This window comes from Dama dama, chromosome 27, assembly GCF_033118175.1.
Source record: "Dama dama isolate Ldn47 chromosome 27, ASM3311817v1, whole genome shotgun sequence".
Lineage (NCBI taxonomy): Eukaryota > Metazoa > Chordata > Mammalia > Artiodactyla > Cervidae > Dama > Dama dama.
Genome location: NC_083707.1, coordinates 46,701,957 through 46,718,060, shown reverse-complemented (window position 1 = coordinate 46,718,060; position 16,104 = coordinate 46,701,957). Strand labels below are relative to the sequence as shown.

The 16,104-nt window shown below is 46.1% G+C and overlaps 1 protein-coding gene across 2 annotated transcripts in view; it reads left to right on the top strand.

Annotated features, from left to right (window-relative positions):
- The window catches only part of LOXHD1 (lipoxygenase homology PLAT domains 1), a 192,001-nt gene that overhangs the window by 13,713 nt on the left and 162,184 nt on the right, over nucleotides 1–16,104 (top strand). For both annotated transcript variants that reach the window (XM_061130885.1, XM_061130884.1), the window contains exons 3-4: nucleotides 931–1,011; nucleotides 3,136–3,320. In XM_061130885.1, the coding sequence (XP_060986868.1) occupies nucleotides 931–1,011; nucleotides 3,136–3,320 (266 nt within the window). The remainder of the gene's footprint in view (nucleotides 1–930; nucleotides 1,012–3,135; nucleotides 3,321–16,104) is intronic.

The window sequence follows — 16,104 nt, the reverse complement described above, 5'->3', positions numbered from 1 at the left end:
TTTATTTTTCATTTCCCATGGGTTGTATGCTGATGCTGAGAGCCCTGGCCAAGGGCACTGAGGGAGGTCCACAGCTCTCAGTCCTGCAAGGCCTTCACCCTGGGGGCAGGAAGAGAGCTGCGAGCAGGCCTGGACTCAAGCAGAGGGGGTCCTGGCCCATACAGAAGACAGAGCAGATGTCCACGTGAGATTCCGGCTTCCACTCCTGGAGGACTCGGTTCCTGTGTCTAAGCTGATGGATGCTAGGATGCTCCCAAGTCTGGACTTGTTTGGGCACCTCATTGAGAAACATCTCAGGTGTACTTGCTTCTGTTTGCACCGTCTGTGGGATGCCAAATATGCATTCCCTCATTGCCTCCACTTCCTTGATTGCTGGTTTGGGTCAAGTGTTTCCTTTCTGGTTGGAATAGCAGGACTGTGGGCCACCACCCAAGGTTTGCATCCACTTGGGGCTGCCTTTGCAACTGTTTCAGCAAGAGCAAGGCAGATGGGGAGGAGGGGCCAGGAGGCCTGCAGATCCAAGAGCACCATGGCATTATCATACATTCCTTCCTCCTCCATTCTCCCAACCCAGAGCAACCACAGAGATTGGATCATGACTTTGGAAAGCCAGTTTCTAGTCCCAGCTTTACAACCAACTAGCAATTTACTTGTTTGTGAAGTGGGGCTAAAGTTGCTCACCATCCTTGCCTTACTGACATGCAGCGAAGATCCCATGAGAACCTGGGTGTGAAAGCAAGGAATGAATACTAACCATCCTTGCCTTCCACCTCTCCAAACCATGTCAGAAAGGAATCTCAGAATGGAACTGACTGCCAGTAGCACTTCCTGGAGTGGGACGGTGGAGGAAGTAAGATATGCCAGCCCTTGGCTCTCCTCCTGGGACTCTGAGCCAAGTGCTGACCTGTGTTAACTGTCACACCATTGCAGGAGTGAATCTGCCTTTGAGAAAGCCAACGTTGATGTGTTCCGAGTAAGAACCAACAACGTGGGCCTCATCTACAAAATCAGGTGAGAGTTTGGCCTCTGACAGGGCGGGGTGAGATGAAGGCAAGTAGAATAGGAACTGCTTTCATTATTGACACTTTTGGGTGTTGACTGCTTTCCTGGGGTCATCTGAGTGGTGACCAAAGGTGACCACATCTTCCCCTCTCACCCTGAGTCATGGTGCTTGTAAACTTGCCCATTAGAGACTCACTTCTTTGGGTTAAGACAACCTGAGACAATTTTTCACATACTTGGGGGAAATAAGCTCTGAGAAATTCTAGCACAGCGGTTAGTAGACTCTGCATCCAGATTGCCTTGGTTTTCAAATTTCTGCCCTGCTGTTTACCAGCTGTGGAACTTCAGGGAGATTTCCTCTCCAAGCTTCAGTTTCCGCATCTGTAATAATGGTGCCCAGCTCCTAGGGCACCATCAGGGTTAGTGAGGACTCAAGAGTCAGTGTTTAGAACAGTAACTGGTACACAGTAAGCACCCAGTGAGTGTTAGCAATGCCAGGTCATATTGCAGGGTGCCTTTTGACAGAGATCTCCCCTGACTTTGTTCTCCAGGGGAATTTTTATGAATGTGTGGGGAGGGATAAGTCTGCCAGCCTGGTTGCTGAGCAAGAGCTTCAATTGCTCCCTTTTGCCCCCCCTCTACCTACTACCCATTCCCAATCAAGTTCATGCCCATCTGTCAGCATGTCAAGATCATCTATGGTCTGACTGTACCCAGACTAGAAGGCCTGGACAGGAGTGAAATGCTCCTATCACTCCTTGTTTTTCTTCTTCCCACTGGGAAATACAGGACCGTGAACTCTTTTTACTGGGAAAATAAGGGATGTATAATAGGTTCTGGCACTGGTTGTGTCAGGGGAAAGGGGTTATGAGCAGGAAAGTGGTTCTTACAGGGGAAGGCTGGGAAGAGTGTGTCAGCGTGTGGGAAAGACAATCACTAAGCTGAAGTCCTACTGTGTGCTGGGCTCCGCACCAGACAGAGGCACGAATTCTGTGTATATCATGTGTGTTAGGGGCTTTCCAGGTGGCACTAGTGGTAAAGAACCCACTTGCCAATGTAGGAGACACAGGAGACACAGGTTCGATCCCTGGGTCAGGTAGATCCCCTGGAGGAGGGCATGGCAACCCATTCCAATGTTCTTGCCTGGAGAGTCCCATGGACAGGGGAACCTGGCAGGCTATAGTCCATGGGGTCACAAAGAGTCAGACACGATTTAGTGACTGAGCGTGCACACACACACACACACACACACATCATCTGTTGGGGTGTGTGCTGTCTTGAGCTGTGGTTTTCCTGTTAAGATCTGCAAGTGTAAGGCCTGACTGTAATGGAATCCTTGGTGCAGAGTGAGGTCACCCAAGGATCAAGTTCTGGGGAAGAAACTGAGCCTCAAAGAGGAAAACTAGACTGCCAAGGATGGAGCGGACTACAGGAAGTGGAAGATGATAGGGGCCAGATTTTGAACACTCTGGATCTCTACAGTAGCCCCTGGCCCCACGTAGTATTGATTACTTAAAACATGGATAACCCAAACCAGGTGCAAAACCAGGTGCAAAAACACTTCAGATCTTTGAAAAGCTAGCGCAAGATAAAGAATGTAAGATATCTCATTAATAAATGTTTACATGGTTACCCACTGAAATGATAAATGGATTAAATGAAATATATTATTAAAATTAATTTCACCTCCCCTTTGTTTTCAGTGTGGATACTAAAAAATCTAAATTACCTATCCAGCTTGCACATGAAGCTCATGTGGGGCAACACCAGTCTATGTGGCCATGGGGGCTCCTCTGGGTGGTAGGACTGAGTAGCTGAGCGAAGGGTATGTTTTGGGAGTCACGGTGAGAGGGAAAGCTCCAGTCCTTCTGCAAGCCTTGGTGATCCTCAATTTTCCATGGAAGGCAATATTTCCTTATGGGCAATGTAGCAATCCACATTCATCAATAAGCACGTCCACCTTGCAAGGAATCCCCGTTTTTCAGATGAGGAAACTGAAGCCTCAGAGATAAAGAAATGACAGAATCACAACAGTTAAACCTCTGTTCTGAGAAAACGTGGGGGTATGTCAGTATGGAAGGGACATTGTCTCTGTCTTACCAGTAATGGTGTGGGTGTCTGCCTCTGGCCCAGGATCGAGCATGACAACACAGGCTTGAACGCCAGCTGGTACCTGGACCGTGTGATTGTGACCGACATGAAGCGGCCTCACCTCCGTTACTACTTCAACTGCAACAACTGGCTGAGCAAAGTGGAGGGTGATCGCCAGTGGTGTCGTGACCTGCTGGCCAGTTTCAACCCCATGGACATGCCTCGAGGTCAGTGTCCACAGGCTGACTTGCCTGCCATCCCTCCCTGCCTGCGCTGGGCTCGCCCAGGCTTCTGCCTTGTTCTGGGTGGCCCCATCGCTCCTTGCCACCTCTCCAGGGTCTTCCTGTTGACTGGGGCACAGGTGAGGCCCCAGCACTTCCTTGTGACCTTTTCGAGAGCAAGTTCTGGGGGCTCACAGAAGCGGAAGATGCAGGAGGCCCTGAAGGCATGGTGGAGGAATAGGCACAGACCTGAGCATACCCTGTGTTTTCTTGGTCTTGGTGGTTTGTTTAGTCGCTAAGACGTATCTGACTCTTGCAACCCTATGGACTGTAGCCCACTAGGCTCCTCTGTCCATGGGATTTTCCAGGCAAGAATACTGGAGTGGGTTGCCATTTCCTCCTCTAGGGGATCTTCCTGACCCAGGAATCAAACCCAGGTCTCCTGCATTGCAGGCAGATTCTTTACCGAGTTACGATCAACTCCTACCTATGGGAAGTTCCCTCTGAGTTCAAAAGCAGCTCTCCCTGGCTTCCTATTCCATAGTTTTTCTTCCGACACTTGGGGAAGGTGAATTCCAGCCAGGGCATGATGGATCTGGATCACAGCCTGCCGCTTCCAGAGTTCCCCAAGTCCTTCTGGTTTTATGAGGAGTGAAGCAACTTATGTCAAATGCATTTCTGGCCCAAAGAGTTAATTCAGTCATTTTAGCTCTGCAGGAACAATGAGAGGCAGGGAAACAAAGCGTGTAAAAACACATCTGTATTCTCTGTCCTATTTTATCATCCCTTTGTCTCCTAAAATCCTGACCTCCCCCCAACCCTGTCATTGATATATATATGTCCTCCTTTCCAAAAAAGGAGACCTTACATGTGGGTACCATCATCATAGTATCCTGCCTACATAGAGTCAAGGGCCACCAGAGGGAAAAGGAACTTGGTGGCCAAGGAAAGAGAAGTGACTTTCCCACGGTCACTCAGTAGAACCTCAGAAGGCTAACACACTCCTCCCTCCAGCATGTCCCCAGTGGTTTCCAAGTGCCACCAGCTCTTGCAACTCAGCTGGGCACGTAAACATATCTGTTATTCTAATGATGATCTTGCAGCTTGAAATCTTGCCCTCTTCCTGTGTAGCTCTCATCATAATAACTTGCAACTTTGATTCTTTTTTTAAAAAAGATATGTTATCCATCTTTTATTACAAAATAAAAATTTGATCATTGCAGAAAATTTAGAAAATACAGACATACAAAAAAAAGAATACCTATAATTCCTATAAATATCACTGGTGACATTTTTGAGCACTTATTTCTGGTCTTTTCAGTGTATATAGTTTGAGAGGATGTGCTGGTACAACACTCCCTGTTTTAGAGCATGTTTATTTCTAAGCCATTAAATGTCACTCAACCCCCCTACTTATAATGGCTGTGTAGCATTTTGGTGTAGGGAGATACATACCATCATTTATTCATTGAATACTTTATAGTTGGATATTTATATTGTCTTTCCCCTCTAGATTTTTTGTTATTATGAAGAATACTGTTATAAAGAGTATATCTAAGTCTTGCCACAGATAAATTATTCTTTCCCTAAGATCATTTCCTAGGTGGAATTTCTAGGTCAAATAGAGTACATATGGTGAAGACTTTTGATGGGCATTCCCGAAGTGTCCTACAAAGGACCCATCAGTGCACAGTCCCACCAGCTGTGAAGAGCACCCAGTCAACTTGTCCGTACAACAGCTGGAAGTAGTGATTCGTTTCCCAATTGGATAGGAAAAAGGGCTTTTCAATGTTCTCTCTTTGGTTAATGGTGGGGTTGAATATTTTCATATGTTTTATTGGTCATTTGAATTGTGTGTGTGTGTGTGTGTGTGTAAATTGTCTACCTCATGGTCCTTGTGTCTGTCTTTTTGATTGAGGTGAATTTCCCCAATTCTCCCATAGACCTAAAGCACTCTTAATTCTTGATCCAGTGTCATTATCAGGATCAATCCTTAGCAAATTGTCAAGCTTGCCATCTCTCTTTTTTGTTCTAAGTTACCCCTTTCTTGGCCTTTCCCCTCCTTTTAGCTCATAATCCAACTTCTGCTCTGGTCACATGAAAAACCAGTGTTCTGCTGTTAGGAGAAGAGCTTCTGAAAACCACTGTTGAGAAAGAATGAATGTAACTCAGTGATTCCTCAACTTTCCATGAGAACTATCCCAGGTAGTGTTTCCTTAAAGTTTCTGAGTTAGGTGCCTGACTGGGCCCTCTGTTCTTACATGGATTGGAGGGCATTGGGTTTTTTAGTTTTTCCAGGCTAGATTCTGGGAGAAGGAATGAAAAACATGATCCTCAAATAGTCAAGGGACTGCACTGGTAAACAAAAGGTTAAGTTTCTTCTATTTTCACCTGGAATTATATTAATTTGGTGTTTGGAGGTCTTTAATCATCAAAATGGGGAAGATAATTATTTCCTTATTCATGCAAGTTTTCAGGTAAAAATATTTAAAAACATGGGATGAAGGGTATAAAAGAGGAGGAGAGAGGAAAGGGGACATTTCCCGTGTATAACCCATGCACCCATCTTTGTTCCCCTCTCTCAAACCCCTTTTGTCCATTTTTTAAAAGTGATTTTAAATTTATTTTTAATTGGAGGATAATTGCTTTACAATGTCATACTTGTTTCTGTCATACAACATTGTGAATCCGCCATAAGTATACATACATCCCCTCTCTCCTACCCCCCAACCCACTCCTCTAGATTGTCACAAAGTCCCTGGCCGAGCTTCTTGGGTTATACAACAACGATGGCTATCTATTTTACATATGGTAATATACATGTTTCAATGCTACTCCCTCAATTTGTCCCACCCTCTCCTTTCCCTGCTGGGTCCACAAGTCCACTCTCTATGTCTGCATCTCCATTCCTGCCCTGCAAATAGGTTCATCAGTACCATTTCCCTAGATTTCAGGTATATTCATTAATACATGATACTTGTTTTTCTCTTTCTGACTTACTTCACTCTGTCTTGTAACAGGCTCTAGGTTCATCCACCTTTCAGGTGACTCACATTCATTACTTTTTATGACTGAGTACTATTCTGTTGTATATGTGTACCACAACTTCTTCATCCGTTCATCTGCCATTGGACATCTAGGTTGCTTCCATGTCTTAGCTATCTTAAATAGTGCTACAATGAACATTGGGGTACACGTGTCTTTTTCACTTATGGTTTTCTCAGGGTATATAACCCACAGAGGGATTGTTGAATAATACAGTAGTTTTATTCATAGTTTGTTAAGGAACCTCCATACCTGTCTTCCATAGTGGCTGTATCCATTTACATTTCCAGCAACAGTGCAAGAGGATTCCCTTTTCTCCACACTCTCTCCAGCATTTATTGTTTGTAGATTTTTTTTTTTTTTTTTGGATAATGCTCATTCTGACTGTTGTGAGGTGATATCTCATTGTAGTTTTGATTTGTATTTCTCTAATAAATAAATAGCACGTTGAGCATCTTTTCATGTTTATTATCCATCTATATGTCTTTGGAGAAATGTCTGTTTAGGTCTTCTGCCCACTTTTTGATTGGGTTGTTTGTATTACTGGTATTGAGTTGCATGAGCCACTTGTATATTTTGGAAATCAATCCTTTGTTATTTCATTGGCCATTATTGGAGAAGGAAATGGCAACCCACTCCAGTATTCTTGCCTGGAGAATCCCAGGGATGGCAGAGCCTGGTGGGCTGCTATCTGTGGGGTTGCACAGAGTCAGACACTACTGAAGCGACTTAGCATGCATGCATTTCCTCCCATTCTGAGTGTTGTCTTTTCACTTTGTTTATAGTTTCCTTTGCTGTGCAAAAGCTTTTAAGTTTAATTAGGTCCCACTTGTTTATTTTTGTTTTTATTTTCTTTACTCTAGGAGATGGGTCATAAAGGATCTTGTGATTTATATCATAGAATATTCTGCCTATATTTTCCTCTAAGAGTTTTGTAGTTTCTGGATTACACTTAGGTCTTGAATCCATTTTGAGTTTATCTTTGTGTATGGTGTTAGGAAGTGTTCTAATTTCATTCTTTTACATGTAGCTGTCCAGTTTTCTAAGCATGGCTTATTGAAGAAGTTTTCTTTTCTCCATTGTATATTCTTACCTCCTTTGTCAAAGATAAGGTGCCCATAAGATAAGGTATGTGGGTTTATCTCTGGGCTTTCTATCTTGCTCCATTGATCTATATTTCTGTTTTTGTGCCAATGCCATACTGTCTTGATGACGGTAGCTTTGCAGTCTGAAGTCAGGACGGCTGATTGCTCTAGCTTCATTTTCTTTCTCAAGATTGCTTTGGCTATTCAGGGTCTTTTGTGTTTCCATACAAATTGTAAAATTTTTTGTTCTAGTTCTATGAAAAATGCCATTGGTAATTTGATAGGGATTGCATTGAATCTGTAGATTACTTTGGTAGTATAGTCATTTTTACAATATTGATTCTTTCAATCTAAGAACTGGAGAAGGAAATGGCAACCCACTCTAGTATTCTTGCCTGGAGAATCCTGTGGACAGAGGAGCCTGGTGGGCTGCCGTCTATGGGGTTGCACAGAGTTAGATGGGACTGAAGCAACTTAGCATGCATGCATGCATTGGAGAAGGAAATGGCAACCCACTCCAGTATTCTTGCCTGGAGAATCCCAGGGACAGAGGAGCCTGGTGGGCTGGCATCTATGGGGTCACACAGAGTTGGACATGACTGAAGCGACTTAGCAGCAGCAGCAGCAGCAATCCAAGAACATGTTATATCTCTTCATCTATTTGTGTTGTTTTTTATTTCTTTGATCATTGTCTTCTAGTCTTCTGCATACAGGTCTTTCGTCTCCTTAAGTAAGCTTATTCCTAGGTATTTTTATTCATTTTGTTGCAACGGTGAATGGGATTGTTTCCTTAATTTCTCTTTGAGTTTTCATTGTTATTATATAGGGATACAAGGGATTTCTGTGTACGAATTTTGCATCCTTTGACTTTACTAAATTCATTGATTAGCTCTAGGAGTTTTCTGTTGGTATCTTTAGGATTTTTCTATGTATAGTATGATGTCATCTACAAACAGTGAGAATTTTACTACTTCTTTTCCAACCTGAATTCCTTTTATTTTTTTTTTTTTCTTCTTTGATGGCCATGGGCTTCCAAAACTATGTTAAATAACAGTGCTTTGCTTATTTTAAAATCAGGTTGTTTGTTGTGGAGTTGTAAGAGTCTACCCAGAATATGTTTCTGAATATAAACCTCTAATCAGAATTGATTTACAAATATTTTCTCCATTCCATGGGCGGGCTGCCTTTTGTACTGTTTGTGTCTGCTGGTGCACAAACTATTTCAGTTTTATGAAGTCTAATTTATCTAGTTTTCCTTTTGTTGTTATGCTTTTGTGTCATATCCAAGTCATTGCCAAACCCTATGTCATGAAGCTTTTGTCCCATGTTTTCTTCAAAGAATGCTGTATCTTTAGCTTTTACATTTTGTTGTTGATTCATTTTGAATTAACTTTTGTATATGATGAAATGTAAGGGTCCAGTTTCATTCTTTTGCACATGGATATTCAGTTTTCTCAGCACCATTTGTGGAAAATACTGTGCTTTCCCCATTGAATGGTCTTAGCACCCTTGTTGAAAATCATGTGACCATACATACAAAGGTTTATTTCTGGGCTCTCTGTTCTGTTGGTCTAAATGCCTATCCTTATGTCAGTATCACATCATTTTGATTACTGTAATTTTGTAGAAGCTTTAAATCAGGATGTGGTAGACCTCCAACTTTGTTCTTGTTAAAGATTGTTTTGGCTATTCAGAGTCCCTTGATATCCTGCTTCTTTTAATGCACCTTAAATTCTCATTAACTGTTTTTAACAGTGACACTATGCCATATTGACTTTGCTGTCAAAGGGCTTTTATTTACTTGGAAAAAGTTATGAATAGTCTCTCTCAACCCCAAGTCCTCAGTCCTTGCCCAGGACTTCAAGATTGCTGGGGAAACCTCAGAGATTCTCCTGACTCATCCCCCACGTGAGTCAGCAGGTGTGGGTGTCCCAGTCTTGGCTGGCTCTCCACCACATCTCAACAAAATGATCCAGGCAGACATCACACCTCCTAATTAAGCATCTCAGTCATACATGCAGCCTGAACAGGGAGTTAGCAGCCATCTCTATGCTCATTTCCTTCCTGGAATGGGTGTCAGGGGTCCTGGCGCTTTCTGGGGCCTGGGGAAAGCCGGCAGCCACTTTTTCAGCATATCTGTGTTGATTATCCCTGGAAACACAGTCTTGACTATCAAATCGCTCCAGAAATTTGGCGAATTTTCCCTCCTGCCATCTGCCTTTTTGTATCCCTGCCTCATTGCCTTGGACACCTGACTCACTTCCTGGAGGATTTCTTTCATCCTGTTTGTAATGGCTCACCCTCTTGACACCCAGAACCCAGAGGAGACATTGACATTTACAACTGATGAAAGCCCTTGGCCAGGATCTAAGTACAGTCTTCCAGGCTTTGAACCAAAGCATCATCATTAAAAACTAACAGCTTCCATCAGCGATGCCCTCTGAGCTACTGTTAGATTCTCCAGGTCAAAGTAAAGACACAGTCTTTGCCTACAAGGTGCTCACAGTCCAACGGAGGACAGAGATTGCCATAGTGCAAATACCCACATAGAGGATGGAGGGCACAGTGGTCCAGAACGCCAGTCTCAAGTCACAGAGTTCTAGGTTCAGATCCCAACAATGTTACCTACTGTATATTGACAAAATCCTGCGGTAGCCTGTGTCTTCATGGGCTCACACCTTACAATTAGAATCTTATTTAAAATTCACAGCACCCTGAGGAGGGAAGTTCTATTATCTGCAAAGAAGGTGGAGCTGAGCATCCATGACCTTGAATAGCCCCCTCCTCTGTTTCTTGGTCTCAGGCTAGCAGCTCCCCTTTCTCAACCTGCTTGCTCAGACTGTGTTGGCTCTAGTGTCTGGCAGGCAGTGCTCTGAAAGCTGTTCTCTCCGGCACTAATAAATCATGAGGAGGTTTCAAGGGACCCACACGAAATTGGGATGAAGCCTGAGGGACAGGATGAGACATCCTCTCCCCACCTGCTCCCATAGTCTGGGACGGAAGCCAGACAATGTACAGCAGTCTTTAGAGTTCAGTCTGCACCCCATCCACCCCAACAAGGACCCAATAGGACTGCTCTCCTTGGAGCCCCCACGCCTGCCTGCCTGGGATGGTGGGAGGTTCTCTGTGCTCCCAGACTGCTGTCTCAAGTTGGTTAGACAGAAAATTCTGAATCTCCCACTGAAACATATACCAGGATCAGAGGAAATGTTAGGGCCCACACCTCTGCCCCCTCATCGCTCTTCTACCTTCTCCTTCAGTTTTCTCCAGGTCACCTAAACACCGTTGCATCTAAAGCCCCAGCCTCTCCGGAAAGGATTACCTGTTCCTTGGCCTTGGGTTTTTCTCTCCCTGCAAACTCTAGAGAAATTGAAGTCTGTACCTTCCACTGTAGTGTAATGATTCTCAGTGGAGTCCCGGCAGTCCATCAGCAGTTAGGGGATGTGTAGGGAATCCTATGGGCTTCCCAGGTGGCTCAATGGGAAAGAACTCTGCCTGCCAAGCAGGAGATCTGGGTTTGATCCCTGGGTCTGAAAGATTCCCCTGGAGAAGAAATGGCAACCTGCTCTACTAGTCTTGCCTGGGAAATCCCATGGACAGAGGAGCCTGGTGGGCTACAGTCCAAAGGGTTGCGAAAGAGTCAGACACAACTTAGGGACTAAACAGTAACAGCAAGGAATCTTATAGGGAGAGAGGAAGGAATTTTTACCTGTTCCCAGAGATTCAGATACATCCTGGCCAAATAGCAGAAGGAAACACTGTGGCTACTGGGGCTGGGGTGAAGCCCTTGGATACATGGCTGAGAAACAGCATATCTCAGAGACTGCTATTTTCCTCTTTGGACTCTAAATCCTTAATATGTTTTAATCTGGTCTCTCCAGCTCAGCTTGGGTTTCTCTGAGGGTAGCACTTTCACTTGTGCCTGCACACTTGTCCTGGGACTTAGTGGCCTGAGTGAAGATCACTGGGACACGGGCTCATGTGTGCAAACACGTGTACTCACAAAGACCAGCAGCAGAGATGGGGGCAAAGAGCTCTAGTGGCGGGCAGAGAGCGGGCTGCTAGGCTTGCCCTCAGTAACGGCGCAGCTTGGGCAAGTCACTTGTCCTCTGGGCTGCCTGCTCATCTTATCAGAGGTCCCCTGTGCCTCTGGCTTCCTCTGCCAGCTCTGGCTTTACTCTGCTAGCTAAGCGTCTCTCAGCTCCCTCAACTGGCTCCAGGCGTCTGTCCACCCCTCCACCTGCCAACCTTGATGTCATTTTCGGTGTCACACTCATGGGGCACAGTGCCCAAATGCAGTTGATAAACACACTGCAGAGTTACACAGGCTGAGAACACGGGGCTACCTTCCCATGCCTTGCTGGCCCCAGGGAGGCTCGGGGTGCATCCCTGCGGCTGGAGCTGAGATGGGGGCAGCACTGAAAGATCGAGGGTGGTGACAGAGGTGGACAAGGCAGGACATGATGGAGTAGAGTTGGAGCAACGTGGTGCTGGGTCTTGAAGGAGCGTGGGCTGAGGGCTGTCACCAGTAGGGAAGCGCGGGTATGACCTGTTTAGAGCAGACATAGCTTTCTCACTGCCAATATGATGTCATTTCCTGCCTTCTGGCCAAGCAATTGTCCCCATCCCGGTGCCAACCCACAAATCCTCCCACCTTGCAAAGCACCGAGTTGATCACATGGCTTAAATCAGTACCGAGCCCACATCGCATTAGGAGAGCCTGCCAGCTTGGCAGTGAGACAAGCCTGTGAAGCCAGGATCTGAGTTCCAGCTGGCCTGGGGGCTGCACACACCCTGGGGCTCGTAGAGCCCAGGCCCAACAGCGCATCAGGGTTTCAGACCCAGGCCTCGCTGACAGCTGACAGGACCCCTGCTTTCAGAAGGGACCCCTTGCTCCCAGCTGGGATGGGTTCATTAGGGACAAGCCTACTTCTAAGGAGCATTTAGTCTTTGGTGGAATAATAATAAACATGACTGCAACTGGTTTTGTGTTGTGCTTCAAGACTGAGGGGCTGGTTGTTGGAGGAAAGAGAGCCCGCAAGGAGAATCGACAGCTTGGGCAGGTGGGCTGGAGCAGGCAGGCGGCAGAGAGGGTGGAAGACAGTCTCCCGTTTCCAGTCTGGAGCAAGGACTGGCTTTTCTCCCCCCTATACCAAATGGCACAGCAAGTGCAGTGCTGGGAGCCCAAAGCTGCCCAGAGCTGGGGACTGGGTAGAATGGTGCTGGGTTTGTCTGGCACGGTCACTGTTTCCACTCCTGGTTATTTCATCAGGTTAGATCATGCTGTGCTCAGTCGTGTCTGACTCTTTGTGACCCTTTTGGACTATAGCCCTTCAGGCTTTTCCGTCCATGGGATTTTTCAGGCCAGAATACTGGAGTGGGTTGCCATTTCCTCCTCTAGGTGATCTCCCTGACCCAGGGATCAAGCCCACATCTCCTGTGTCTCCTGCATTGCAGGCAGATTCTTAACTTGCTGAGCCATCGGGAAAGCCCATTTCATCAGGTAACGGGGTTGTAATTTTCAGCCCATGCCGGGCTTCACAATAATTATCACACAGCTCCAAATGCTCACCTGGTCTTGGGAAGATAGTGTGGGGCACAGTGCCCAGGGCACCTTTGAAGAAGGGATGGGGCAAAAAGGGATCGTGATTAATGTTTTAGGGGCATATGGAGGTCATGCTGACCTGCAGTGGATTCCAGACCAGCCGGAGAACCACATGGTGGAGGAGAAAATGCAAGCAGCCTGGGTGACTGATGCGAAACACCGCCATCATGAGAGCTCTGCCAATAAACCCGAGGTCCTAACCTACTCCCAGATTCTCATGGAATCATGCAGTAGTTAAATCTTTAATGTTAACATACAACTCTCTGGATCAGAAAGCATACAGGGCTGTGTACCGAGTCCTCACTCTGGCTCTGCCCTCAGCAGTCATAGGACTTGGGCCAGAGCTCAGTTCCTCTCCTTGAGGGGGGCACTAGTTGGCCTCTTGGGTTTTTTCAGGACTGTTGTTGTTTAGCCGCTAACTTGTGTATGACTCTTTAGCGACCCCATGGACTGTAGCCCACTGGGCTCCTCTGTCCATTGGTATTTCCCAGGCAAGAATACTGGAGTGGGTTGAGACCCCATGGACTATAGCCTGCCATTTCCTCCTCTATGGGGTTTTCCAGACCCAGGGATCGAACCTGCATCTTCTGCTTGGCAGGTGGATTCTTTACCACTGAGCCACCTGGGAAGCCCCTTTTCAGAACTAGAAGAGGGTTTCCCTTCACAACCCAACAGAGACGGATGGCCCAGGGCTAGCCCTCCTCTACAGCAGCAGGAGGAGATTGACTTTTGGCCCCTCCCTTCTGCAGCGGATACCTCTTCCCCATTTCATGCCCCTCCCCTGACCTTCTATTCTGCCCATGCCAGTCTTCCCATCACAAGGTCAATCTCTGGACTTCCACTCTCTGTGGTCAAACCTGGCTCTGCCTCTCTACCAATTAAGCATGAACACCTTAAGCTCTGTACCTCTATTTCCTTTTCTATAAAATGGGGATAATGTGAATTCCCACTTCAGGAAGTGGTTGAGCTAGTTAATTGGGGGAATGAACATTAAAGGACTTAGGGCAGTGAGTGAGTGTCCAACTCTTTTCAACCCCATGGACTGTAAGTAGCCAGGCTCCTCTGGTCCATGGAATTCTCCAGGCAAGAATACCGGAGTGGGTTGCCATTTCCTTCTCCAGTGCAGTGCAGAACATAGAATAAATTGCTCAGTCAACGAGGCAAGTCTGGTTGCTGCTATTGTTACAAAGCTGTTTCTCCCCCTGCGTCTTCCTCCGTGTCTAGGCTTGTTCTGACTCTGAGATGCACAGACTCAAGATTCTGGCCTCTTGAGCTCAGAAAGGACTTTGGAGCCATGAAGTGCCTGAATCCCCTTTAGAATCCGACAGGCTCATCTAGACCGCTGGGTATAGGCTCATGACCTTGACCACAGCAGAAACCTGTGGGGACCACTGCTCTTCCCAACCCCCTTCCCTCTCCCTGACCTTCCCCTTTAACCCAGCTCAAGTGTTACTCAGGGTCCCCTAGCTCTATTTGCTGTGGCTGCAGCATGGGAGTCGTGGTTCTTTGAAACCCTGTGGAGGTGATCTTGGGCCCCAGGACTCACAGCCTTGAGGGCTTCCAGGTGGGGAGGGCAGGGCCAGCCCCGCAGCCCTCTCCTCCTCTGAACTTCACAGCAGCTTCCCACCCACCCCATCTGCTGCCTCCTAGCATTGCAGAAAATCATCTCCGGAAAGAGTGGGAAGAAGAGAACTGCTTTGAGTAAGGCCCCAGTGAAGAGTCTCAGATAATTTGGGGGCCATAAAGGACCTTATCTACCCTCCTCCGTATTACAGAGAGGAGAACAGAAGCTCAGGGAAGCTGAGCCACCTGGTTGTGGTCACACTGTAACTACAGGCAGAGCCAGATCCCTGGGGACAGGATGCGAGCTCATCTCCTCGTGTCATTCAGGGATCCAGTGGGCAGTGGCAACTTATTGGGAACTTTCTCTGCACCAGATCCTGGACTCAGGGTAAATATGTAAGGGATTTTCTCTAGGAGCTTAGAGTCTAGAGGGAGGAGAGTCAGGCCAGTAAATAACCACAGTACAAAGAGATAGAATGTTCTAGGGAGGGGGATAGAATGTTCTTGGGCCCTAGGCCCAAGGAAGCATTGAGGAAGAGGGAACCAGGAGGGTTCATAGAGGAGGTGATGATGTTCAAGCTGTGACTTCATGGGTGAGAAGGAATTCACCAGGCTTTCAAACAGAATGAGGGTGCTTTAGGAGCCGATGGGTCCTAATGGCGCAGTGTCTCATTCACAAAACTGGGGGTAGACCCTCAAATTCACAGCCTCACTGTGGCCCGAGTTTCCCGGGACCACTGCCAGCCATACTCTCTTTCAACCAAGCAGCCCGAACCTTTGGGGGAATGCATAGAATTGTATATTTGCCCCATGCTTGGTTATTTTGATTCTCAAATAGGTGTTTGTGATAACCTTTGTAATTTGGAAACTATACTTTTTGGAGCCACATCCGGTATTTGTGAACTTGTGAACAATGATACAGTTGTTGCTTGGGCCATGATCCTGGTCTGGGTGTCCCTTCCATCTACCATGGTCTCCTGCTGGGTCCCTGCTGAGAGATCCAAGTGCTTTTTGGATCCTTTTCCATTACAGGTTATTACAAAATATTGAATATAGTTTCCTGTGCTATATAGTAGGTCTTTGTTTTTCATCTATTTTACATACATAGTAGTGTGTTCATCGGTTAATCCCAAATTGCAAATTTATGTCTCCTCCTCTTTCCCCTTTGGTAACCATTTGTTTGTTTTCTGTGTCAATAAGTCTATTTCTGTTTTTTAATTAAGTTCATGTGTATCATTTTTTTTCAGATTCTGAATATAAGTGACATCATATGATATTTGCCTTTCTCTGTCCTACTTCACTTAACATGATAATCTCTAGGTTAATCCATGCTGCTGCAAATGGCATTATCTCATTCTTTTTATCTGGCTAAGTAATATTTCATTTTAGATATATACCACATATTTATTATCCGTTCATCTGTTGATGGATATTTAGGTTGCTTCTATGTCTTGGCTACTGCAAATAGTGCTGCTATGAACACTGGGGGGCA